Here is a 26,903-nt window from a genome sequence, read left to right as displayed (position 1 = left end):
TGATCTCCATAGCAGAGGAACTAATTTGCAATCCCACCTACAGTGTAGAAGAAAGACCTGGACACATTTTTCCTTTTTTTTTTTTTTTTTGGTGGTGGTAATGGGGTGGAATCAGAGGATTTCTACCTCTGGGCTATACTCCCAGACCTATTTTATATTTTATTTGGAAACAGTGTTTCACTAAGTTGCTGATAGCCTCACTAAGTAGCTGAGGCTGGCTTCAAACCTGTGTGATCCTCCTGTCTCAGCCTCCCAAGCGCTGGGATTACAAGTGTGTGCCACCACACGTGGCTTGACCTGGATACTTTAAAGGGATAATTTGACTATGCAAAATAGAGCCCAGTTAAGCTACTGAAAGTAAACAACAACAACAGCAATAAAGTTGATTGAACTAGAAAGTAATTTAAAGTCTTACTAGTATCAGGGTATGCTATCACTATCCAATCTCCAGAGGCTGCCATCACCATCTCGACTTTTCCTCTTCCCTTCCTCCTTCCTCATTATTGTGTGAGCCCTACTACCTCTTTCATCCTCTGCCATTCTTTTATTTTAATTTTTTCCTCCCTGCAAGGGTAAAACTCTCACTCTACCTGGACAGCTCCTGACATGGTGGCTTTTCTCCATTCATAGCCTAAGGATTGCTTTCTTAGAAAACCTTCTCAACCCTGTCTTCATTCCTAGACAAGTTCCTATTTCCCCACATCCTCCCCAACATTTAATATTTTTTTGACTCCTTGATGATCGCCATTCTAATTAGGATTAGATGGAATCTGAGTGTAATTTTGATTTGCATCTCCCTTTCTGATAATAATGTTGAAATTTTTTTGTGTATTTTATTGGCCACTTGTATTTCTTCTTTTGTGAAGTATCTATTTAATTCAGTTGCTCATTTTTATTGGGTTATTTATATTTTTAGTGCAAAGTTTTTTTTATTTATTTATTTTTTAGTGTGGAACATATTAAAGATGGCGTACATTCATGCCATGCTTGGTCCCCCCCCCCCGCTTCCCCTTCCCTCTCTCCCAACAATGAGTGTCCAGGTTGACCATGCTACATTCATACTTTTACATATATTTGGGTGTTGCTCCTCCATTAATCAGCCTCAGGCTTCTTCCTCTCCTGTCCTTCCATTCTAGCTTTGCTGAGGTTTCCCCTCCATTATCTGGAGCCTACACTGTTAGTGGGATTGCAGATTAGTTCAGCTGCTATGGAGATCAGTGTGGAGATTCCTCAGAAACCTGGGAATGGATTCACCAAATGATCTGGCTATATCAGTCCTGGAAGATTTTGCATCAAGTCCCTGGAGAACAAAAATAAGAGCCAGGACTGAGACTTTTCCGGGTACCTTTGGCTCCAACATCGTACAAACAGCAGTGCCTTGGGAGAAAGACAAAAATACCCCCAAACAAACAATCAAACCCAAAACTCCTAGGCTATGGAAAACAATGTGCAAATCAACATCAAACTGAATTATCCTGCCATGCCCAAACCTGATCATCTTGCCTCTAAATAGCCACTTACCTGCCACCTCTATGTTGAACTGACTGCTACAACTTTCCTCCTAAATCCCCAGTTATACAATTCTAAGATTCTTTTTAACATCACTATCACTTAATTTAAAAAAAAACACATAAGTAAGCGGGGCATGATAGTGCACGCCTGTAATCCCAATACTTGGGAGACTGAGACAGGAGGATTGCAAATTTGAGGACAACCTCAGCAACTTAGCAAGACCCTGTTTCAAAATTTAAAAAATATCCAGGCGTGGTGGTACACACTTGTAATCCCTGCACTTGGGAGGCAGAGACAGGAGGATCGTGCAGGTTCAAAGCCAGCCTTGATGGCTTAAGAGACCCTGTCTCCAAATAAAAATATATAATAGGTCTGGGAGTGTAACCTGGAGAGGGTTCCAGCCCCAGTACCAACAAAAAAAAAATTTTTTTTAAATAAAAATAAAAAGGACCAGGAGTATAGTTCAGAGGTAGATGCCTCTGGGTTCAATCCCTAATACTAAAAAACCATACAAGTCATTATTTATAATTTTTAAAGTATAAAATAAATAAATAAAATGTATGGGGGAGCACTTCCCACCACCCCCTGGTCAATGTTTTGGTGCTTTTTCTACTTCTCCTCTGCTGAAAATCTTATATTGCAAAACAGGATGAAACCTATGATACCCCATAGGTCTACAATAACTTAATAAATTTTTTGCTCCTGGATTACAAGACCGGTCATAATGGAACCGGTCCTTTCAAGATCTTTCCTGGCCTTTCCAGCCATCATTCACATCCGTGACAAATATTTGCTCAGCACGCGGTATGCGCCAGAGACTCCGTTCACCCCTGAAAGGAGCCCTGCCCGCCTCCAGCGAGCTGGTATGCCAACAGTGAGATGGGAAGGTAACCATGGCAACATCATCACCTACGGGGATGCAGACTGTGTGCAGGGAAACACCTACAGTAGACCAAAGGCTTCCCGAGGACTGTGAAGGGTGTGGCCAGAGAAAGGCAGAGTAAAGAGTAACTCCCAAGTATAAATGGAGTGTGTTTCAAGGCAAAGACACGGAAAAAGACATCATCAAAGACCTCTGAGTACTTGGCTGGACGGAACATGCCTGTTGGGGGATGGGAGAGAAAGAGTAGAGCTGATTTGGGCCAGATTGCAAAAGGGTTTTGATAAGCTGGGCTAAGGATTTGGGGGTTTATTGCCACCTGGTTTCAGTCACCTTATTGGTAGACAGTGGAAAGCTGAGCCTGGAGGCAAGCCAGACCGAGACTAATGAGACATTCAGTGCCACCACTGTCCCTGTGGGGCCCTTTGACGCCATCCCGCCAACACTTTGTGGCTCTGCAAATACTTGCGTCAAAACCTCTGGCTGAGAGAACCTTCCGTCACACATTCTAGACAAACTTCTTCTCGTGCGTGGGGCCCTGGGCGCAAATATCCCCTCCTCCGTGAATGTCACCTCCATTATCTTTAAAATTGATGGTTCCTAGCCGGGCACAGTGGCACATGCCTGCAATCCTGGTACTTGGGAGGCTGAGACAGGACGATTGCAGATTTGAAGCCGGCCTCAGCAACTCAGCAAGACCCTGTTTCCTGTTTCAAAATAAAATAAGACTGGAGGTATAGCTTAAAAGTAGAATACACCCCCCCCCAGGGTTCAAGCCACAAAAATAAATTAATTTGCTGGGTGTGGTAAGGCACATTTGTAATCCCAGTACTTGGAAGGCTGAGGCAGGAGGATTGCAGGTTTGCAACCGGCCTCAGCTACTTAAGTGAGGCCCCCTGCAACTTAGTGAGATACTGTTTCAAAACAAAATAAAAAAATATGGCTGGGGGTGTAACTCAGAGGTAAAATGCCCCTGGGTTCAATCCCCAGTTCCAAACAAAAAAATTATCTAATTAAATAGAAATGGATTAAGGATGTGGCTCAGAAGTAGAATGCCCTGGGTTCAATCCCCAGTAACACACACACACACACACACACACACACACACACACACACACGCCCCAATTGCTCCCTCCTCTTTGTTCGCACAGCACTTTCTAAATACCCCTGTTACAGCAGTTGCCACCTTACATTATAATGAAGTGTCAACATGACTTTCTCCTCCATCAGACTATGAAAGCACCTCTTACTCTCCCACTGGTACCAAGTCCTCCCTGGTACTTAGATGGTGACCAATACTGGCATGACTAAATGAGAAATACATGAATTAACAATATGATTAACAAATCATATTGCTACCGCCGGGCGTGGTGGTGCAGGGTTGTTCATCTCAGCATTCAGGAGGCTGAGACAGGAGGATCATGGTTTGCAGCCAGCCTCAGCTACTTAGTGAGGCCCTTTGCAACTCAAGTGAGACCCTGTTTCAAAATAAAGAATAAAAAAAATATAGGGCTGGGGGTGTAGCTCGGAGGTAAAATGCCCCTGGGTCCCATTCCCAATACTGCAAAATAAATAAATAAATATCATGTTGCCCTTCTGTTTCAGATCCCATCGCATCCTGGGGTAAACAGCCCTTCCTGGCTTGACCAGCCTGACCCACAGAAAGCATGCTTGTAGCCAAGTGATGAAGGGTCCTTTCCTGTCCCCCCAGGTGGTCCAGCTGGAAGAGCTGCTGGCCGTGCGGCACTCGGTGTTCGTGGTGGGGGGCGCCGGGACCGGCAAGTCCCAGGTGCTCAGGACCTTGCACAAGACTTACCAGATCATGAAGCGCCGCCCAGTCTGGTCTGACCTCAATCCCAAGGCAGTCACAAACGACGAACTCTTCGGCATCATCAATCCTGCCACGCGGGAATGGAAGGATGGTAAGAGCGGCGAAAGCTCCTGCTGTCCCCGGAGCCCCGGGGAGGGGCAGGCTTCCGTGTAATGGGACGACCTGCAGAGGGAGAGAGATGAAATGACCAGCATGCTGATGAGGGAGGGACCAGTTTGGGCTGGGCGGGGATCTCAGCTGCTCCAGAGGTTCCTCATCCTCTCCCCCTCTAGCCTTTTGGAGGGGGTCTTTAGAGAGGATAAAGCGGGCCAGGCATTCAGAGGGACCCCACAGGACAGCGTGACAGGGTTACACAGCCCAGCAGTGGAGTTAGGGAATCATTCCTTCCCAGAGACTCATTCCCAGAGAAGTGGTGCATGTCGCCCCCTGTCGGCATCGTCCTGCAGTGATGGGGAAACTGCGCTAGGGACCAGTGCGCCTAGGCCTGGCCCCTGGTGATGCTCAGGACAGGACTCCCTCTCCGCAGGGACTCAGGAACCCAGACCCGTGTTCTGGAGTGAGAAAATAGCTTTCTCCCAGTATTTTAGTGTCTGACGCCACCAGGGCCAAACTGCCTGGATTCCTTTAATTTAGGAGCTTCCATCAGAGACCTGGGGCAAGGAAATTTAATGAGCCACAGTGTGTGTGTGTGTGTGTGTGTGTGTGTGTGTGTGTGTGTGTGTGTGTGTGTGTGTGTCTGGGGATGGAACCCAGGGGCATTCGACCTCCAAGCTACAGCCCCTGCCCTATTCTGTACTCTTTATTTTGAAACACTAAGTTTCACTAAGTTGCAGAGGTCCGCAAACCACAATCCTCCAGTCTCAGCCTCCCAAATGCTGGGATTACAAGCATGCGCCACCACGCCCAGCCTAATTTTTCTTTTACTATTAATGAGGCTTAGCTTTTTTTTTCTCCCCTTTTGGTTATTGCCCTTATTAATTTTATCTTTTGCATTTTCTTTCTCCTTACTTAGAGTCAGTGTGTAAGAGTTTATTATATATATCTTGCCAGGAATGGGGAATGCCTGTAATTCTAGTACTTGGAAAGCTGAGACAGAAGGATTCCAGGTCTGAAGCCACAGCAGGGTAACATAGCAAGAAAGACCCTTTTTCAAAATAAAACAATGAAATAGAGCTGGGGGTATAGCTTAGAGGTAGAACACCCCTGGGTTCAAGCCCCCATATTGCAAGGAGAGAGAGAGAGGAGAGAGAGAGAGAAGGAGGGAGGGAGGGAGGGAAAGAGAGAAGAAGAAGAAGAAGAAGAAGAAGAAGAAGAAGAAGAAGAAGAAGAAGAAGAGGAGGAGGAGGAAGAGGAGGAGGAGGAGGAAGAGGAGGAGGAGGAGGAAGAGGAGGAGGAGGAGGAAGAGGAGGAGGAGGAGGAGGAGGAAGAGAGAGACGGAGGGAGGGAGGGAAAAATATCTTTAATCTTTATATATCAAAGATTCTAATGTTTTATCTATTGTAGCACTGCTAATGTTTTCTCTGTCATTGAGACATTTTGTCATATTTTACCCTGCACTTAAAAAAAATTATATCTGTCTAGTGTTTTTAATCATCTGGGATTCCTACTTAGTTTATAACTCTAATTTTCGGCCACAGATGCAGTATCATAAATTTGGTCAATCAGGATTTTTTACATTAACATTTTTTATCCATCTGGAATTTATTTGGGAGCTTAGTATGAGGTAAATACGAACTTTATTGCCTCCAGATGGTAATTGATCATGCCGGCACCATTCATTAAATAAACCAACCTTTCCTTCTGAATTTAAACAACAGCCTGATGTTTCTTAAATTCCATACAGACTAGCCGGACATGATGGCACATGCTTGTAATCCCAGTACTTGGGAGGCTGAGACAGGAGGATCTGGGGTTCACAGCCAGCCTCAGGTACTGAGTGAGGCCCTCTGCAACTCAGTGAGACCCTGGTTCAAAGTAAGAAATAAAAAATTGGGCTGAGGGTATAGCTCAGAGGTAGAATGCCCCTGCATTCATTCCCAAGTACTGCAAAAAACAACAACAACAACAAAAAAATCCATACAGACTGAGATCTGATTCTGGGATTTCTGTTCAGTTCTTTCCTATCTAATCCTATACTAATATTAGTCTATTTTAGTTACAGTCATTTTATGGCATATTTTAATACCTGATAAGGTAAGTCTCTCCTCAATCTTCTTTTGTAATTTTCTTAGTCTCAGACACTTTCCTTTTCTTATTAAATATAATTTATCTTTTTTTTGGGGGGGTCTAGGGATGAAACAGACCCTGTTTCCAAATAAAAATATAAAAATAGGTCTGGGAGTGTAGCCCGGAGGTAGAAGGGCTTCCAGAAACCCCAGTACCACACACACAAAAAAATGTTGTTATTGTTTTGTTGTTTGTGGTACCAGAGATGGAACCCAGGGGCATTCTACCTCTAAGCTACACCTCCAACCCTATGTTTTTATTCTTTATTTTGAAACAGGGTCTCACTAAGTAATAGCTGAGGCTGTCCACGAACTGTGATCCTTCTGTCTCAGCCTCCCGAATACTGGGATTACAAACGTATTTTTTGGTTTGGGTTTTTTTTCTTGTTGTTGTTTTCGGTACTGAGGATGGAACCCAGGGGCATTCTACCTCTGAGCTACACCCCCTGCCCTATGTTTTATTCTTTATTTTGAAACCAGGTCTCACTGAGTTGCAGAGGGCCTCACTAAGTAGCCGAGGCTGTCCACGAACCGCGATCCTCCAGGTCTCAGCCTCTCGAATGCTGGGATTACAAGCGTGTGCCACCACGCTTGGCTATTTATATAATTTATATCTTAAACTTTCTTGGAATTCTGGCTAAATTTTTATTAAATGTATGCATTAAATTTGAGATAATTAACAAAGAAAATAAAATAACTATAAATCTACAGTTACTAAGCAAGGTAACTTCAAAGTAAATGTAATATAAATTTTTTAATTTTTTTATAGCCAGGCGTGGTGGCACACACTTGTAATCCCCATGCTTGGGAGGCAGAGACAGGAGGATTGCACAGGTTCAAAGCCAGCTGCTCTGGTTTAAGAGACCCTGTTTCCAAATTTAAAAAGTATATAAAAAAAAATAGGTCTGGGAGTGTAACCTGGAGGTAGAAGGTTTTCCAAGAACCCCAGTACCACAAAAAAAAAATTTATAGAACATGAAAATAAAAATAAATATTATTTTATTATGCCTTTTTCAAAGTTAGAGAATTCCAGTAGATAGAAAATAAGCCTGTAATAAAAGAATTTGCACATATATCATCACACTCAATAGAACATGTAGTTCCAGAACTTTTCATCCTATAAATATAAATTATTTTTCTCTTGGTTGGTTATAAAATGTTCCCCAAAATAAAAAAAAAAATTAGTTGGCTACAAAGGAAGCCAATACTGAATTCAGAAATATCAGTTTACAGGCCTATTCTCTGATAATGCAAAAGAATTAGAAACAACTAGCAAGAAAACAACTCAAAATAATTTTACTGCTTGCATTTCAAAACGCATCTGCCTGTGGGCCTGGCTGCTCCTCGCTGAGCTCACCTGCAGTGCTATCGCTGTTGTTGGTCCTCAGTCTCCCTCCCATCTTTTCAGGCAGAGGCTGCTATAATTAACACTGTGACCTGTACGGCAGTGTCCTTCCATTCCCTGTTATTTTAACCTTAAGCATCCTTTGGCTACATGAGGCTCTGTGTGTGAGTGTGTGTGAGTGTGTGTGTGTGCATGGTACTGGGGACTCAACCCAGAAGCCTTCTACCTCTGAGTTATTGCCCCTGCCCTCTTATTTATTTTATTTACTTATTTCTTTACTTATTTAGAAACAGGGGTATACTAAATTGTTGAGGCTGGCAATTCTCCTGTCTCAGCCTTCCAAGTACTGAGATTACAGGAATGCATTACAACACCCAGCTCTTCTTTTTTTTTTTTTTTTTTTTTAATGTGGTACTGGGGTTCCTGGAAACCCTTCTACCTCGGGCTACACTCCCAGACATATTTTTTTTTATATTTTTATTTGGAAACAGGGTCTCTTAAACCAGCGAGGCTGGCTTCGAATCTGCGCGATCCTCCTGTCTCCACCTCCCAAGTGCGGGGATTACAAGCGTGCACCACCACGCCCAGCCACCCAGCTCTTCTTATCATGTCAGACCATAAAACATTTATTTACTTATTTATTTGCCATACTGGGGATTGAATCCAGGCGCATTCTACCACCAAGCTACACCCCCAGCCCTATTTTTTATTCTTTATTTTGAAACAGAGCCTTACTAAGTTGCAGAGGATTTCGCAAGTTGCTGAGGCTGTCCGCAAACCTGTAGTCCTCCCATCTCAGCCTCTCAAGTACTGGGTTTACAAGCGTGCATCATCAACCCCGTATTCATGAAATGTTTTCAACAGCTGAATTTGTTCTGTATAATAAGGAACAGAGGAGCCGGGCGTGGTGCCACACGCTTGTAATCCCAGCATTCAGGAGACTGAAACAGAAGGACCGTGCTTCACAGCCAGCCTCAGCTACTTAGTGAAGCCCTTCGCAGCTCAGTGAGACCCTGTTTCAAAATAAAGAATAAAAAATAGGGCTGGGGATGGAGCTTGGAGGTAGAAGGCTCCTGGGTTCCATTCCTAGTACCAAAAAATAAAAATAAAATGAAGCAGAGGGGATCCTGGTGTCTGTGAAGTTGAACTATAGTGTTATTAACACACAGCATTGCCATGTTATGTCATAAAATGTATTAAATTGTAAATATTTCCTTGCCATATGACACACTAAGAATTAAAATTTGTAAATCAGTGGAACAAACATACTGGGGTTATCTTCTATTCGACGGGAGTCATTTGAGCTGGGCATGGCGGTACAGGCCTCTGTAATCTCAGTACTTAAGAAGCTGAGACGGGAGGATCACAGGTTCAAAGCCAGCATGCAGTAACTTAGGCCCTGTGTCAAAATCTTTAAATAAATAAATAAATAAATAAATAGGGATTTCTACATTAAATACAAATTAATTTTACACACATAACCACACATAACCCAGAGCACCTGAGCATGTCCATTTATTTGGGGGCTTTTTCTACTTGGAATGTGCTGGCAGAGATGTCTTAAAGGTACAGTCCACAAAAAAGAACAAAGAAAAAGTAGTAATTTCAAAAGTCATAAAATGGATAGCCCCAAATTTGTTTTACGGAGCCAGAATAATCTTGATGCAACATTTATATAAACCAAAAAAAGCCCTGTTATTTACATTAATGTACAGCTACTTAGTAAGGCTCTCACTTATGAATTTACTTATGAACGTAAATGCAGAGGTTCTAGATGAAATATCAGTAAACAGAATAAAAAAGCGTCTCAAAAGAATAATACAGGTTGACTAAGTAGAATTTATTTAAAGACTGTAAGGATAGATCAATTTTTTGTGTGTGTACGGTACTGGGGGTGGTATCCAGGGGCTCCTCTACCTCCGGGCTATACTCCCAGACCTATTTTATACTTTATTTGGAAACAGGGTCTCACTAAGTTGCTGAGAGCCTCACTGAGTAGCTGAGGCTGGCTTCGAACCTGTGCGATCCTCCTGTCTCAGCCTCCCATGCAGGGGGATTATAAGCATGCGCCACCACGCCCAACCTAGATCAATTATTGTGTGTGTGTGTGTGTGTGTGTGTGTGTGTGTGTGTGGTACTGAGGGTGGAACCCGGGGGCCTTCTACCTCCAGGCTATACTCCCAGACCTATTTTTTTTTTGGGTGGTACTGGGGTTCCTGGAAGCCCTTCTACCTCTGGGCTACACTCCCAGACCTATTTTTGCATTTTTTATTTGGAAACAGGGTCTCCTAAGCCAGCGCGCGGGGCTAGCTTCGAACCTGCGCGATCCTCCTGTCTCTGCCTCCCAAGTGCGGGGATTACAAGCGTGCGCCACCACGCCCGGCAACTCCCAGACCTATTTTATACTTTATTTGGAAACAGGGTCTCACTAAGTTGCTGAGAGCCTCACTGAGTAGCTGAGGCTGGCTTCGAACCTGTGTGAGCCTCCTATCTCAGCCTCCCAAGTGCGGGGATTATAAGCGTGCGCCACCACGCCCAACCCAGATCAATTATTTTTTAAAGTACTTTTTAACAGAAATAAAAGGAAAAGGTCATTTTACCCATCAACAGATACTTAAAACTCAAAAGTCATTCCTGAAAGTTCTAAGTAAAATTAGGAATCGAAGGAAATCCCTTAAATGGGAAAATACTACCCTGGAATGATGCTGCATGTTTATGGTTAAAATAAAAGGATTGCAGTCTCAAGGCCAGCCTCAGCAACGTAGCGACACCCTCTGCAACTTAGTGAAACCCTGTTTCAAAATAAAAAATAAAATTTTAAGGGATGGGGTATATAGATCAGAAGTAGAATGCCCCTGGGTTCAATCCCCTTATCTCCCCCCTCAAAAGGATAAATACCGTGTACCTAAAGCAGAACAGAAAATGAAGTCACTTCAAATAGTGATACACTAAAGCCATTTCCATTAAAATCAGAAATATATTAGAAGGGCCCATTATTAACATTATTTTAGTTGTTTTGTTTTGGTATGGGGGGATGGAACCCAGGGGCATTCTACCTCCGAGCTACACCCCCAGCCCTATTTTTTATTCTTTAATTTGAAACAGGGTCTCACTGAGTTGCAGAGGGCCTCACTAAGTAGCTGAGGCTGTTCGCGAACCGTGATCCTCCTGTCTCAAGCCTCCCACATGCTGGGATGACAAATGACAAGGGCGCATCATCACACCTGGCTGTATTAATATTATTATTCAGCATTGCTTATTGGGTTTTTAGAAATGCAGTAAAACAAAAAAGTAGAATATATGGTATGAATTGGAAAAATATATTGTTTTGCTTATTCTTCAACTTTATACTAGAAAATCTACAGGACATTATTGAAAAATCACTAGAGTTAATAATAAAATGTATTAAAAGTAACCAAATGTAAACCAAATACACAACATTTTGGTAGCTTTTCTCTATACTAGTAACAACCAGCTAAAAATGAAAATACAGCGAGAAAAAAAATTCCATTCACAACAACAATAAAAACTATGAAACATTTAGGAATCCATTTAGCCAAAGAGATATTTTAAAAGCTGTAAAATTTTTATTATGGACATAAAACAATTATCTGAGTAAATTAAAAAAGGACATACCCTATTATTGACTTGGGAAATTTAATATCGTAAAGATCAATTCTACCCAAATTAATACATAAATTTTATGTAATGACAATAAAAATTAAGTCTTCTCCTAAAACCTGTCTTGGGCAAGATTTGCTAGGTCTGCAGTTACAACATATAAAAATTTTATCTAAAAAAAGTTTAATGCAGCCTGGTGGTACACGCCTGGAATCCCAGTACTTGGGAGGCTGAGTCAGGAGGATGGCAGGTTTGAGACCAACCTCAACAACTTAGCTAGACCATGTTTCAAAATTATAACTCAAGGGGTAGGGGTGTAGCTCAGAGGTAGAGCACCCCTGTGTTCAATCCCAAATGACAAAAATTAATATAATTCCATGATGTCATAGTCACTTGCTGAATGACTCTCTAGGAATTGGCGCCATTTAATGAGCGAGTTCCAGCAGGTATTGTTACTGTCCTCACGGTTCTTATCCATGTTAAGAAGTTCATCTGTAGCAGAGAGAATGCACCTGGGTGCAGTCAGGTTTGGGGTAAGACCAGATACAAAGCCAGGTCTGATCCGCCTCATCTGTGGACACCTCCTTCTGGGTGTTTTAGCCAGTGGTGGGAAGCAATGATAGAAGATGTAGGACCAAAGGTGAAAGGAAACCTAAGTTATCCGTGTTTTCTTGTAGGACTGTTCTCCTCCATCATGCGGGAGCTTGCCAATATCTCCCACGAGGGGCCCAAGTGGATTGTACTGGATGGTGACATAGACCCGATGTGGATCGAGTCTCTGAACACTGTCATGGATGACAATAAGGTATCAAAGGATGCAGGAAGGGGCAGGTTCCCCCATCAAACCTAGCCGTCTCTAAAGCCAGTGGCTGAGCCAGGCTAAACAGCCATCACTGGTGTACTTACCAGGCTCCTTAATAGACATCTCGGGGCTGATAAGTTCCCACCAGCAACCCTGGCTGGCCATAGCAACCCAGGGTGCTGTGTTGTACATCTGTCTCCCCCAGGATGTCCTGTTTCCTGATTCTTTTACTATTTAGAGGTAAAGGGGGCCTTACATCATCTATTATTCATACCTTTATCTTTTCCCTAGTTCTTTACTTTTTTTTTTTTTATAAACAAGGAAACTTGAAATCAGAAATATTCTGAGCCTGTCAAACACCTTCCATGGTAACACAGACGTTCCCCTTGAGAGCGGGTGTTATTACTTATCATCAGTGGAAACGAACCCAGCGCCAGCAAAATGCCTGTTATGTTGGTAAATGCTTTAGACTTGCTCAGAAAGCACATCCAGCTTGGAGGCGTTAAAATGGTTTCAGTAAACGCAGGCTCTCCCAGCAGGACTGCTTTGCAAGGAAGAGCAGCGATACGAATCCAAAGCTCTTTTTTCATTATTATATAATTTTTATAATAGTTTGTATAATAATTTTTAATAAAATAATTTATATTATTTTTATAATAGTTTATTATTCCAGTATGGTCTAATTCATCCAAACTATTGGCATTAATTTAAACTGTTTAAATAACTTCCCCCCATGATTCAATACACACACACACACACACACACACACACACACATGCATACACACATGCACATACAGGCGTGCATACACTCACATACACACAGTAGATAGAGTGCTGGTAGTGGAGGGGCCACAGGTGGAGAACAGAGGATTATCTTAGAAAATACTTCTGATTTTTTTAAAAAAAAGGATCTGGCTGTGGTGGTGCACAACTATAATCCTAGTATTTGGGAGGCTGAGGTAGGAGAATCGCAGGTTCTAGACCAGCCTCAGCAACCTAGCAAGATCCTATTAAAAAAAAAAAAGGAGCTGGAGGTGTAGCTAAGGGGTAGAATGTTCCTGGGTTTAATTCCCAGCAACACATACATATACACACACCATCATCATTATCATTGTCGTCGTCACCATCATCATGACTTAGCATCATCCTGACTTCGATAGTTTTGTGTGACTGTAACAAAATACAAGAGACTGGGTAACTTAAAAAGATAAGACAGTTATTTGGCTCACATTTAAGAGGGCCAGAAAGCCCAAGATCTAGGGGCCACATCTGGGGGGGGGCCTTTTTGCAGTGTCATCACGTAGGGGAAGGGAGAGAGTCCATGCGCTAGAGAACAAGGCTTAAAACCTGCCCTCTCAAGCCATTTTATATCAACTTCAACCCACTGACAAAGGTGGAGGCCTCCTGACCGCTTCCCCCCTGAAGCTCCCAATCCAATTTCTAAGGTTGCAGTGAGGATTATGTTTCCAACATGTGTTTTTGGCAGAGCATATTCAAACCTTAGCGCATCGATAACCCCGGCCGACAAGAATCCATCAAAAGTGCACCAGCTGGCTGGCTGGCCACACACCCTAACTCCTTCTGACCTCGCTGCTCCTCCTGTTGTTCCCAGGTGCTGACTTTGGCCAGCAATGAAAGGATTCCACTGAACCCCACCATGCGGCTCCTCTTTGAGATCAGCCACCTGCGCACAGCCACTCCGGCAACCGTGTCCAGAGCAGGTATGGCCCCGCAGGGAGAGTGCTCAGGTTGAAACAGGTGCTTCGAGCTGGACACTTGGTTCTGCTGGCTCCAAAAGAGGCTCCAAATCAGAGTCAGAGACCCATCTTCAAACACTGTGGCCTCAGCCCAGTGTTGTGGCACATGCTGGTAATCCCAGTACTTGGGAGGCTGAGACAAGAGGGTCACTGGTTTGCGGGCAGCCTCAGCTATTTTGTGAGGCCCCTCTGCAACTTAGTGAGACCCTGTTTTAAAATAAAAAATATAGCCGGGTGTGGTGGTGCACGCTTGTAATCCCCACACTTGGGAGGCTGAAACAGGAGGATCGCGCAGGTTTGAAGCCAGCCTCAGCTACTTAGTGAGGCTCTCAGCAACTTAGACCCTGTTTCCAAATAAAATATAAAATAGGTCTGGGAGTATAGCCCGGAGGTAGAAAGCCCCTGGGTTCTACCCCCAATACCACCAAATAAATAAATAAATAATAAATAAATAAAAATATAATATAATATGTGTGTGTGTGTGTGTGTGTGTGTGTGTGTGTGTGTGTGTGTGTGTTAGGCCTGGGGTGTAGCTCAGAGGTAGAATTCCCCTTGGTTTATTTCCCAGTACCACACACACAAAATAAAAGCCTGTGGTCTCATTTATCCACAGGGCAAGCCAGCAGGATAAGCCCAAGGTAATTGCTAATTTAGAATTAATTCAGAAGTGTTTGTGGCAACAGGAAGGGAAATAGATCATGAGCTGGAAAACTGTCCATTGTACAGAAGTGTCTTGATTTGGCTACTCTGAAGCCAGGTCTAGCCTTCATGTTAAGAATGCGACCACATTTCACCAATTCTCACTAACTCCTGGTGGAAAACAGCAACGTTACGTTCCCTGCCCTCTATCTCTACCAACTAAATTTATTAGCAGAGACCAGTGGATAAGAAGAAACTACTTAGCAAAATAACTAAACCACTATATGGACACTCCTCAGTATCTTTCCAAAAGAATTGAAGTCAGAATATTACAGCAATACATGCATATCCATATTTAGAGCAGCAAAATTCACAATAGCCAAATAATTGAACCGACCTAAGTGTCCATCAACTGATGAATGGATAAAGGGACCATGGTATATACACACAGTGGAATTTTATTCACCCATGAAGAAGAACAAAATTAATGTCATTTGCAAGAAAATGGATGGAACCAGAGAATATTCTGCCAAGTGAGATCAGCCAGGCTTGGAGAGTCTAGGCTTGTATGTGTTTTGCTCTTATGTGAAGCTAGAAAGAACATAAGAAACCAAAGAGATTTCAGATAAACGAGGAGACTAAGTAGAATGATGGAAGAGGGTTGGGGGGAAGGAGATGAGGATGGGGTTTGAAAAGGTGACTTGAGCCGGGCATGGTGGCGCACGCTTGTAATCCCCGCGCTTGGGAGGCGGAGACAGGAGGATCGCGCGGGTTCGAAGACAGCCTCGCTGGCTTAAGAGACCCTGTTTCCAAATAAATAAATAAATAAAAGGTCTGGGAGGGTAGCCTGGAGGGAGAAGGGCTTCCAGGAACCCCAGTACCACCAAAAGAAAGAAAGAAAGGAAGGAAGAAAGAAAGGAAGGAAGGAAGGAAGGAAGGAAGGAAGGAAGGAAGGGAGACTTGAGGAAGGGAACAGTTCAAATAACGTTATATTCATACACAAAGGTATCACTGACAATCTCACTAATATATAAGCAGGGGGAAGAAGGGGAGTGGGATGTGATATTGGAGGGGTGTACACCAAGTGATGTGTGCATGTATTTATGTATCTCATATATATGTATTTATGAGGCATATATATGAATCTCACTATGGTATATAATATATAATGCACAAATAAAAGTATTAAATGAACAAAAATAAAAAAGAATAGAGAACAGCACCAACTGAATTATACACATGCTGAAATAAAGTACTTTATCATCTTTGATTTGGGTATTTTGAGTTAATTCATTTGTTATTTTATCTTGGATATATCTCCGTGTCCTTGTATTTACTTGGCATGTTTATACACGTAAAATATATTGAAGCCGGGCGTGGTGACGCACACTTGTAATCGCAGCATTCGGGAGGCTGAGACAGGAGGATCACAGTTCGATGACAGCCTCAGCTACTTAGTGAGGCCCTTTGCAACTTAGTGAGACTCTTTTTCAAAATAAAGAATAAAAAATAAAATAGGGCTGAGGGTATAGTTCAGAGGTAGAATGCCCCTGGGTTCCATCCCCAGTACCACACACACAAAAAAAAAGAAATATTGATATGCAATTTCTTTTTCTGGGTTCATTTTGCCATATTTTTCAAGATCATGTTAATTTCATATAAATGTTTGAAAAGTAAGAACACAAGAAGTAGAGAGTAGGAAGGTGGTTGTCTGGTGTGGAGACAAGACAGAGCCGGGAGAGGCTGCCGAGTGGGGACAAAGTTTCAGTTATGCAGAATGTAAAGGGGTGATAGAGTGATTACATTAATTCTGGCTTCACAGGGGTATTTTTATGTACAAATTCAACAAAGAGTATACACTAAATATGTACAAACTTTGTGCATCAGTTATACCTACATAAAGCCATTAAAATATCTTTAAAGCTGAGTGTGATGGTGTATACCTGCAATCTCATGGGAGACTGAGACCAGCCTTACCGACTTAGCAAGACCCTGTTTCAAATGAAAAAGAACTGGAGGTGTAGCTCAGTGGTAGAATACCCCTGGGTTCGACACCCAGTTCTACTATGCAACTCTAACTATATGCATATAATAAGGTGAAAATAAATAAAAAACAGAGGGACTTTTTGGTCTGTATGGTACTGAGGATAAAACCCAGAAGCCTTCTGGATGCACCCCTAGCCCTGTATGTATGTATGTATGTATGTATGTATGTATGTATGTATGTGTGTATATATATATATATTTTTTTTTTTAATTTGGAAATAGAGTCTTGCTAAGTTGCCGAGGCTGGCCTCGAACCTGCAACCCTCCTGCTTCAGCCTCCCAAGTACTAGAATTACAAGTGTGCACCACTCTACCTAAGCTTAAGAAGAGGAACTTTATGATTCCACCATCATCTCAGATTTCCCTTCAAGGGCTTGGGCTAAGACTGGTGAACACAAGTCAGAAGAAATATCTCCCACTCTGAGCTGGAATTCTAGAGTTGCTGTCCTGAGCATCACAATTGGCCACGAATCCCGGTGCCTTTCAAAGCAACAGAAACGTATTCGCTCTCATCTCTGGAAGTCAGACATCCATCAAGGCCCTCAAGGCTGTGCCCCCTCCAGACTCTAAGGCGAGGGGGCCTCCTTTCCTTCTTCAACTCAGGCGTCCCTGGGCTCAAAGCCTATACTCTCAGTCTCCAGGAGCTTCGAGTGGATTCCTGATCTGTTTGTCTCTCCCCTCTTTCTCTTAAAAGGATGCTTACAAAAGCCCAATCCGGATCATGTAGGATGGTCTCACCTCACGATCTTTCACTTGGTTACATCTACAAAGGCCCTTTTTCCAATAAAGCTTTCCTTGACAGGTTCCAGAGTTTTGGGCGTAGACCACCAACCGATCCCTTACACACTTCTATACTCCGAGGAACCTTGCTAATCAGCTCTCCTCCTGAGTCTGCACTTGGCTTCAGCATCCTCTCCCCCACCCCCACTCTCCACACATCTATCCTAAGTCAGCTGGCATCGGGCTTCAGTAGCAACCCCTCACTTGTTCTCTGACCCAGGCCAGATCTCTTATTCTTTTGAAGTCTGGTCTTCTGTACATTCTTTAAACAGAGAAAACAACTTCCCGGGGTGACGAAGACATGCTGTCTATGTGTAGATTCCTCCTCCCCTGCACGATGTTGTCTCTGTTCTCAGGGATCCTGTACATCAACCCGGCAGACCTGGGTTGGAACCCGCCTGTGAGCAGCTGGATCGACCGGAGGGAAATCCAGACAGAGAGAGCCAACCTCACCATCCTGTTTGACAAATACCTCCCGACCTGTTTAGACACACTCAGAACCAGGTAGGCCAGGCGACGCGGAAGGGAGCGAGTTAAAGCCACAAGGAGGAACCCGAGGTGTACATCTCGTGTCCCGCTGATGTTCTGTCCTGTCCCCAAAGTCACAGCCCTCTGGGCGCAGCAGATGGCAGAGGCGGGCGACACACATTGAGAAGGCCGTGGGATGTTTGTTGTCAGTTCAGGCAAGAGGAAAGGCCAGTGAAGAAGAAGAAGAAGATTGAAAGTGACCTCCATAAGTGCCACGTGGTTTCATAAAGGATGCAGGTGGCTGTGATGTCACACCGCCATCCTGAGACCCAGGTCCTTCAGTCCTAGAGATGATCCTCAGGCCAAACTGACAGGCCTTGAGGTGACGAGGGCACTCGTCAGGGACGTGTGAGGCCCACTTCCTGGGACTGGGTATCATCTGTCACTCTGACCCTTTCTGTCCCACTGGGCACTGTCAGGGTCCAGTTGTTCTTGTGGTTTTGCCAAAATGAAAGAAATAGCCCCTGACTGCCTGTGTTAGTCAGTTTTCCGTCACTGTAACAAACACCTGGGATAACCACGTTATAAAGACAAAAGGTTTATTTTGGCTCAAGGGTTTGGAGGTTTCAGTCCATGCTTGTTGCCCCCCCCCCTTGCTTTGCACCTCGGTAGTATATCATAGAGCAGCAGGTGGCAGAGAAAAACTGCTTGTCACATGGCTGGGAAGCAAAAGGGAGAGAGAAGAAGAGAGTAGGTTCACACGGTTTCCTTCAAGAGCACACCTCAGTGACCTAAAGAGCTCCCTCAAGCTCCTGCCTCTTAAAGGCCACCACTCCCAATACTACCACCCTGGGGACCAAGCCCTTAACACATGGGCTCTTAGGGACACTCGAGATCCAAACTAGAGCACCACCTGTCACTTAAATAGGAGTTTAATTACTCTTAATCAAGAAGATAGTTATTAACAGCATGGATACCATATGTGTGAACGCAGAGAGGCCCCATACTTGGAAACTGAGTCTCTTTCATTCATATACATTCCACCCCCTCTCTTCTCTCTCTCCCCCTTTGCCATTTGACAGTAAATTGTGTGAATCTAACATCCATTCTTCTAATCCATCTATGAACCGGCATCAGAAGCTGGTGCCCATGACTTGAGATCCATAGTTCCTGAAAGTTCCACAAATTGGGATCAGGATTATATTTCCAATTCAATTACTGCCAATCACTCCAGTGGATCCCTAGGTCTTTACTCGTTGGTCTGTCAATCACAGGACAGGTTTGTGGTTCCCGTTGCTCAGAAGTACAGAGGCAGAGGGGTGGGCAACCACAGATTGCAAATGACCCTATTACAAGGTCCCCAGGCACCTGAACTCCGCATGCCCTGCCCCTCACCCCAGAATAATCCACATATACTAAAAGCGACCCTTGAATAACTAAAACTGAGTTGTGGCCCAGTAGTTGGCATAATGGTATATTTTCAATATTTAATGAAACATTTATGGATTTTATAGTTCCATATTTTGGGATCAGTAATTATTTCCCAAATATCAGCATCTTCATAAGCCTCTGAAAAGCTCTCAGGCCCCAGTCACCCAGAGACTCTGTGACCTTGGGATCCATTGCAGCCCTGCTTGCCAGCCAAGTCCGAGAATAAAACGGCAGCTAGTGTTGCAAATGGGCCGACTGGAAATGGGTTAAATACCAGAAAAGGGTGACGTTTTAGGAAAATAGTCTATTCCTACTCTTAATCTTTGACTCGGGCTCTTGTCAACATATCCTTGGACTCAAAGCCAGGCCATTTCCCATTACGTGCATTTAAAATAAGAGATGCCAAAGTGTGTGTGTGTGTGTGTGTGTGTGTGTGTGTGTGTGTGTGTGGTGTGTGTGTGTGTGTGTGTGTGTGTGTCTATACGTCCTCAAGCCTTTGAAGCACGCTTTGAGGATTCTCGCTGTATTAAGTCTAGGTAGAGACAGCCTAACCCCCCAAGTCTTTGAACCTCTTGCTTCTCAATGAAGAAGAATAAGAATAGCTGTCATTTCTGGTGCCGGCTATGAGCCTTAGCTCATGTTCATGGGCTCCTAAGACCTCGGCCTCCTGCAGATCATCTATGGCACACATCAATGCTGGTGAGGCACAGAATTATTTACTTCCATTTAATGCAGACACAGGATCCCAGTGCTGACCTTATGTGGCCCCGTTCCTACAAAGCTGCGTGCTGTCAACACATACTAACTTTTTTTTTTTTTTTTGAGCAAAGGGGGAGTGTAAAGCAACGTTACCTTCTTTCCCATTGTTCCTTCAAAACCATTTTATGGGGCTCCTTCTCCTCCTGCCACTTGATAAGGTATAGATCAATGTCCACAACTTTCTGGTCACTTCTGGAAGCACTTGTATACACAAACACACACGCGCACGTGCACACACACACACACACTCACACACATACCAATTCAGTGAAAATTGAAAGAAGCAGACCTTATTTACAAAGGAAGCTTCTAACCTAACTCTGCAGCTTGGGCCTACAGAAGGAAAGAGGAGGGTACTTGGTTCCTTTTCTCCTTCCCCAGAAATTACAGCTTTTGACCTCTCCAGGTTGAAAGTGCACAGGGAGAGGGTCAGGCGAGGTCTCACTTGACTAGACTGTGCGACCGTGACACTGTAACTAGGTAGATCTTATAATTTGACTCCTAAACTGAGTGTGGTGACGCACCCTTGCAATCCCAGTACTTAGGCTGAGATAGGAGGATAGCAGGTTCTCTGCCAGCCTCAGATATTTCACGAAGCCCTCCACAACTTAGTGAAATTCTGTCTCAAAATAAAAATTTAAAAAGCCGGGCATGGGAGCACACACTTGTAATCCCAGCATTTGGGAGGCTGAAACAGGAGGATCACAGTTCGTGGATAGCCTCAGCAACTTACTGAGGCCCTTTGCAACTCAGTAACCCCCTGCTTCAAAATAAAGAATAAAAAATAGGGATTGAGGGTTGTCTCTTGGAGGTAGAGTTTCCCTGGATTCTGTCCCCAGTACTGCAAAAAAAAAATAAACTTAAAATTAAACCTAAAAAATTATTGGGGGTGTAGCTCAAACGTAGACTGCTCCTGGGTTCAAGACTTTCTTTCGGGGGAATTTTGAGAGTTCCCTGGATCCCTCCCCACCACTAATGATCTCCAATATGCACTCCTAGCAGAAAGTACTGCCTTTCCTTCAGTCATCTGCTCTCCTCACATTAACTCCAGTGTCTTGCCCTGCAGGGGCCCCTTAGCCTGCATCTCAAACAGCCCCAGGTGCACACAGCTCAGTCCTGTATTCCAGCAAACCCCCCCTCTTTGGTGCGGACAGACTGGAGCTCGGGCTCCATTAACAAGAGCCTTCTCTGCACTGCAGTCAGAGCCAGGTCCTTTGGGTGCCCCAGGCACAGCTCCATGAGCTCTGCAGTCCCACTGTAGCCCCTTTCTTTGCCTGGCCCTCTCTCAGGGCTAACATTAGCTTCCCTACAGGGAAGGCAGCACTCACAGTGGCTCTCTCCAAGACCCTGCTTGCTCATTTCCAGCCCCTCCTGCTCTGATCCTCAATATCCCCAAGAGGGGAAGGGCCAGGGTGGCCCAACCCGTTGTGAGCCTGAGTGGGTCATCTAGAATCTCACTGTGGAATGGAAGGGCAGAAAACACCCGGCGTCTGGGAACCTCAGCCAACATCGAGTCTGGACTCAGTTGCCCTTCACCATCTGCTACAAATAGGCACTCAATAAATGAAGGAAGTCCAACCAGGCACTGACTTTTCTCCTTACTCCTAACACCTAGAGTGCTCGATGGTGGTTAATATTGTTGTAAGGACTAAAACCAGGTGGAAAATGAGCATTGACGCGCGCACACACACTGAAGAGAGTAGCTCACCAGGCACGCTCAGGCCCAAGACTGGCAGGTGACTTCTTTTTTTGGGGGGTGGGGGTTGGTAATGGGGATTGGAACTAGGGACATTCTATCTCCAAGCAACACCTCCAGCCTTATTTTTATTTTTATTTATTTATTTTTATTTATTTTATTTCATTTCATTTTGGTGGTACTGGGGTACCTGGAAGCCCTTCTACCTCCAGGCTACACTCCCAGACCTATTTTTTTTTTATTTTTGGAAACAGGGTCTCTTAAGCCAGCACATCTAGCTTTGAACCTGTGCAATCCTCCTGTCTCCGCCTCCCAAGCATGGGGATTACAAGCGTGCGCCACCACACCCGGCTTTATTTTTATTTTTATTTTTATTTTTAAGCAGTCTTGCTAGGCTGATGAGAGTCTCACTTTTGTTTGTTTGTTTGTTTGTTTGTTTGTTTGTTTGTTTTTTGGTGGTGGTACTGGGGATGGAACCCAGGGGCATTCTACCTACAAGCTACAACCCCAGCCCTATTTTTTATTCTTTATTTTGAAACAGGGTCTCACTGAGTTGCAAAGAGCCTCACTAAGTAGTAGCTGAGGCTGTCCTCGAACCACGATCCTCCTGTCTCAGCCTCCCAAACGCTGGGATTACAAGCGTGCGCCACCATGCTTGGCTAGAGCTTCACCATTTGCTGAGGCTGTCGTGGAACCTGCAATCCTCCTTCCTCAACCTTCCCAGAACTGGGATTGCAGGCATGTGCCACCCACACCCAGCTGGCAGGTGACTTCTAAAATGGTGGCAGGTGGTGTTGCTCATAACAGGTGGTGTTGCTTATAACAGCAGCCTGGGAGTGCCTCATCCCATGACGGATGGCAATGTAGATCAAGTGTGCGGTACATGTTGTGCACTGTTCATACACATAGAGGAGGACAAAAGTTCATGCCTGTGTATGTGTGGGTGTGCATATGTGTGTGCATGTACACACTCCTGGTTCCTTGGGTATAGAAGAACTTTTGGGCATCTCCTACTACCTGGATTTCAATGACTACCTCTGAAGCCAAGATTTAGTGTACAAACAGTAGGCTGAGGAAAAGTCACAGAGGTACATTTGTAGATAAGAAATTCCATCCGGTTCATAATTGTTTAAAATCATCATCTCTTCTGGTCTCTTCTACTGCCCAGATAAGATTTTTTTTTTTTTTTTTTTTTTTTTTTTTTGTGGTGGTACTGGGATTCCTGAAAACCCTTCTATCTTCGGGCTACATCCCAGACCCATTTTATATTTTTATTTGGAAACAGGGTCTCTTAAGCCAGCGTGGCTGGCTTCGAACCTGTGCGATCCTCCTGTTTCCGCCTCCCAAGCGCAGGGATTACAAGCGTGCACCACCACGTCCGGCTTCAGATAAGATTCTTAAGTGGAATCTAATTAGAAGGAAGCCCTCTACCCTGAGAATTTCCAAAACTAGTTCATGATTGTTTAAAACCATCATCTCTTCTGGTCCCTTCTGTTACCCAGAAACATGTCTTCAGTGGGTTCTAATTAGAAGAAAACCGCTGGATTTTTCAACCAAAGGATAGAGGAGTCAAAGGACAAGCTTCAGAATTGTGCCCAAATTGCATTTTTTAGGTGCATCTGGACAATTAAAGAAATTTCAAGAAAGAGTGAAAGAGTGAGGTATTCGCTTGTTCTGTTGCAGACTCTGAAATTCTTTGAGGGGTTTGTCAACATGGAGAAAAGGGAGGAGAAAGGGGAGGGTGTCAGAGGAAAGGAAGAGAATTGGGACCTTCTGGAATGAGCGTGACCACAGCTTCTTTATAAAGGAAGCTGACCACAAATAGCATCATGGTCCTCTGATCCCAAAGAACCCGACACATCAGGAGTCCACTGAAACCATGGGGTTCCTTAGCCATCCAAACAGCAGCTCTCAATGTAGGATCCAAAATATTTTAGACCAGCCGGGCGTGGTGGCGCACGCTTGTAATCCCCGCGCTTGGGAGGCAGAGACAGGAGGATCGCGCAGGTTCGAAGCCAGCCGTGCTGGCGTTAAGAGACCCTGTTTCAAAAATATAAAATAGGTTTGGGAGTGTAGCCCGGAGGTAGAAGGGCTTCCAGGAACCCCAGTACCACCAAAAAACAAAACAAACAAACAAAATATTTTAGACCATGTCCTCCTGGTCTCTCTTCACAGATTTAAGAAGATAATTCCAGTCCCGGAGCAGAGCATGGTTCAGACAATGTGCCACCTTCTGGAGTGTCTCCTAACCAAGGACAACATCCCTGCAGACTGCCCCAAGGACATCTATGAGCTGTATTTCGTGTTTGCTGCCATCTGGGCTTTCGGTGGAGCAATGGTCCAAGATCAGGTAGGAGGGTGTGCTGAGGTCAACACCCACGTGGAAATCTGCAGCCCCCAAAACTGATCCTCCAGCAAATATTTGGCCAACAAGACAGCTAAATGTTAGCATTAACTTGAAAGCATTAGACTCTCCAGTATCTACCCACTGCTACGCTGACATCCGTCCCCACGCAAGAGCTTCAAGGCATGAGACCTGCAGGTGGGGATGTGTTCGGGGCCATAGCTTTTTGAGAGAATGGATCTCCACTTCTGTGGACAGTTGTACAGTGTGGAGTTTGAACCACTGGTGGTATATGTGCACCACTTTGCCAGGTGATGTGCGTTTTAAAGAGATAAAAATGAAAGGATGCTATACTGTAGAAACTTCAGTGGAAGGAATACTTTGGGCTTTCTAGACATCTTCCAAAGGGATGCCCTGCTCTGTATAAGACCAGAGTGAATCCATATATCTACAGGCCCCTGAAACACAGGGCTGTCCAAAGAAGGTGGGGCCAAGTACTAATTGGTATCTAGAAATGGGAAACCAAAGTAGTGTTCATCCCATGGTATTTATTTCTGTATCCCCATGCTATTTTGGAGTAGGGATGTTGACTTGGAAAATCTTGACCTCCTGTCTCCTAATCCTTCCTGCATTTGCAGGTTTTTTTTTTCTTTCTTTCTTTACTTACTTACAAATATATTTCATCTAGAAACAACATCTTCAACATTCTGCAGACCAGTCTCTTAACAACTGACTCTACCTATCATATGATATTATATAGAGGTTAAGAATGTGGGTTCCACTGGCAGTTTGGAAGTGCACAATACAGTGTGGTTATCTATAGGCAGGATTCTGAGCAGAAGTTGAATTGATCGTGGACTTACTCATCTTGCTTGATTAAAGTTCTGTACACATTTATAAACACCTTTCATTTGCTCTTCCCCTCAGCCCCTGGGTAACATGATTTCATTATCAGCATCTAAGAGTTTGGCTAGTACATAATTCCATGTCGTATTTGTCTTTCTGTGTCTGGCTTATTTCACTTAACATAATGTCCTCCAGGTTAGTTTATGTTGTCACAAATGGCAAGATTGCCTTCTCTTAAAAAAAATAAAAGATCTCTTGCTCAGAGGGTTCAGTATTCTTATCACAAACAACAACAGCAATAACAACAACAATAATAAATAAGGATGCAGGAGGACATTTGGAAGTGCTGGTGGGTTTTTGCATCAAGTACAGTGATGGTTTCACAGGTGTATATGTATCTCCAAACTCATGAAGTTGTATACATTAAATATGTATAGATTTATGTATATCAATAATACTATAATAAATTAGTTTAAAGAAAAACAGCTGATAAAATCCCCCCCCCAAAATAGGAACACAGACTGTGGATTTGAATTGTAACTCTTCCCTGATTAGCTGGAAAACCATGGTCAAGAAATGGAACCTTTCTCCACCTTACATTCCCCATGTGTTCAGAGGATGGTGACAGTCGTACCCAGTTCCTGGGATGCTGGAGAGGATGTGAGCACGTGCTGTGATCACCCTATGTGGATATGTGGAAGCTTTTAAAGTGATGCTGGCATGCATATGTGCTTAGCACTAAAATCCTCCTAGCATAAATAATATTCAGTTTTATAGCAAGCGTCCGGTGTTTCTCTCACAACAGGGGATCAGCCCAAACTGTAGTTATTGCAGATTTAGGATTTCTCCCCTTTTTTCTGGGGTTGATTTTGAGGGTCTTTCAAAGAAAGGTAAAAAATTAAAAAAAAATAGTTTCAGCCTGGCAAGGCAAAGCCATGTTTGAGAAACCCAAAAGGAAATGAACTGAGATCCAGAGGATTAACGATGAACTTCTTACACATGTTCTGGTCCTCATATCTAACCCACCTCCCATCACTCCTTAACGTGTCCTTTGGTGCTTAGAATTTACTTATTTACATGCCCAGAGGTGTTCTGTCTCTGAGCTAACCCTTCAACCCTTTTTATTTTTTATTAGGAAGCAGGGTCTTGCTAAGTTGCCGAGGCTGCCCTTGAACCTACGATCCTCCAGTCTCAGCCTCCCAAGTACAGGGGTTGCAGGCATGTGACGCCACACCTGGCTTCAGAGCTCTGAATTTAGACAGCAGCTATCCCAGGCTGTGGAAAGCTGTGCTTTTCCTTCTCCCTCTGCCTCCCTTCAGCCCAATGCCCTGAGAACAGAAAGGGAACTCTCCACGGGGATGCAGGGATCCATTTGGAATCTGAGAACTGTGGGCTGTCTGCTTTGTGGCTCTTTGAAGCACCTCTGTGAACTGCTTCTTGGACAGCTTTATGTGTGCCCATAGAGGTAAGGAGGTTTAAAAAAAAATCCAGCAGAATGGACGCAGACTCAGCTGAGAAGCACAGCGTAGGTTCCTGCTTTCCATCAAAAGCCTTCTCAGAGCTGGGCGTGGCACGCTTGTAATCCCAGCATTCGGGAGGCTGAGACAGGAGGATCACGGTTCGCGGACAGCCTCAGCTACTTAGTGAGGCCCTGTTTCAAAATAAAGAATAAAAAATAGGGCAGGGGGTGTAGCTCCGAGGTCAAATGCCCCTGGGTTCCATCCTCAGACCAGGAAAAAAAAAAAAAAAGCCCTCTCAGCAGATACAGTGTCGGCATTAACCCACACGGCTTCTCTCCCATCTCAGTGTCAAACAGGCACCAGGTTGTAGGTAGATACTTGGTCGATTTTTCTATCTCTGCATAGAAGAGCTTCAATCCACTTTGCTGCTTTCTAAGAGCTTGGGATAAAAAGCACCCT

The 26,903-nt window shown here is 44.0% G+C and overlaps 1 protein-coding gene across 1 annotated transcript in view; it reads left to right on the top strand.

The window, feature by feature from the left end:
• Positions 1-26,903, top strand: part of DNAH9 (dynein axonemal heavy chain 9) — a gene marked incomplete at both ends in the record, with an annotated part of 402,526 nt that overhangs the window by 181,853 nt on the left and 193,770 nt on the right. The window contains 5 exons of the mRNA XM_080712788.1: positions 4,104-4,314; positions 12,092-12,219; positions 13,831-13,939; positions 17,797-17,944; positions 23,970-24,144. Of these exons, the coding sequence (XP_080568914.1) occupies positions 4,104-4,314; positions 12,092-12,219; positions 13,831-13,939; positions 17,797-17,944; positions 23,970-24,144 (771 nt within the window). The remainder of the gene's footprint in view (positions 1-4,103; positions 4,315-12,091; positions 12,220-13,830; positions 13,940-17,796; positions 17,945-23,969; positions 24,145-26,903) is intronic.

The sequence above is a fragment of the Muscardinus avellanarius genome (assembly GCF_963383645.1).
Source record: "Muscardinus avellanarius genome assembly, chromosome: 16".
NCBI classification, from domain to species: Eukaryota; Metazoa; Chordata; class Mammalia; order Rodentia; family Gliridae; genus Muscardinus; species Muscardinus avellanarius.
This window is presented reverse-complemented; position numbering and strand designations above follow the sequence as displayed.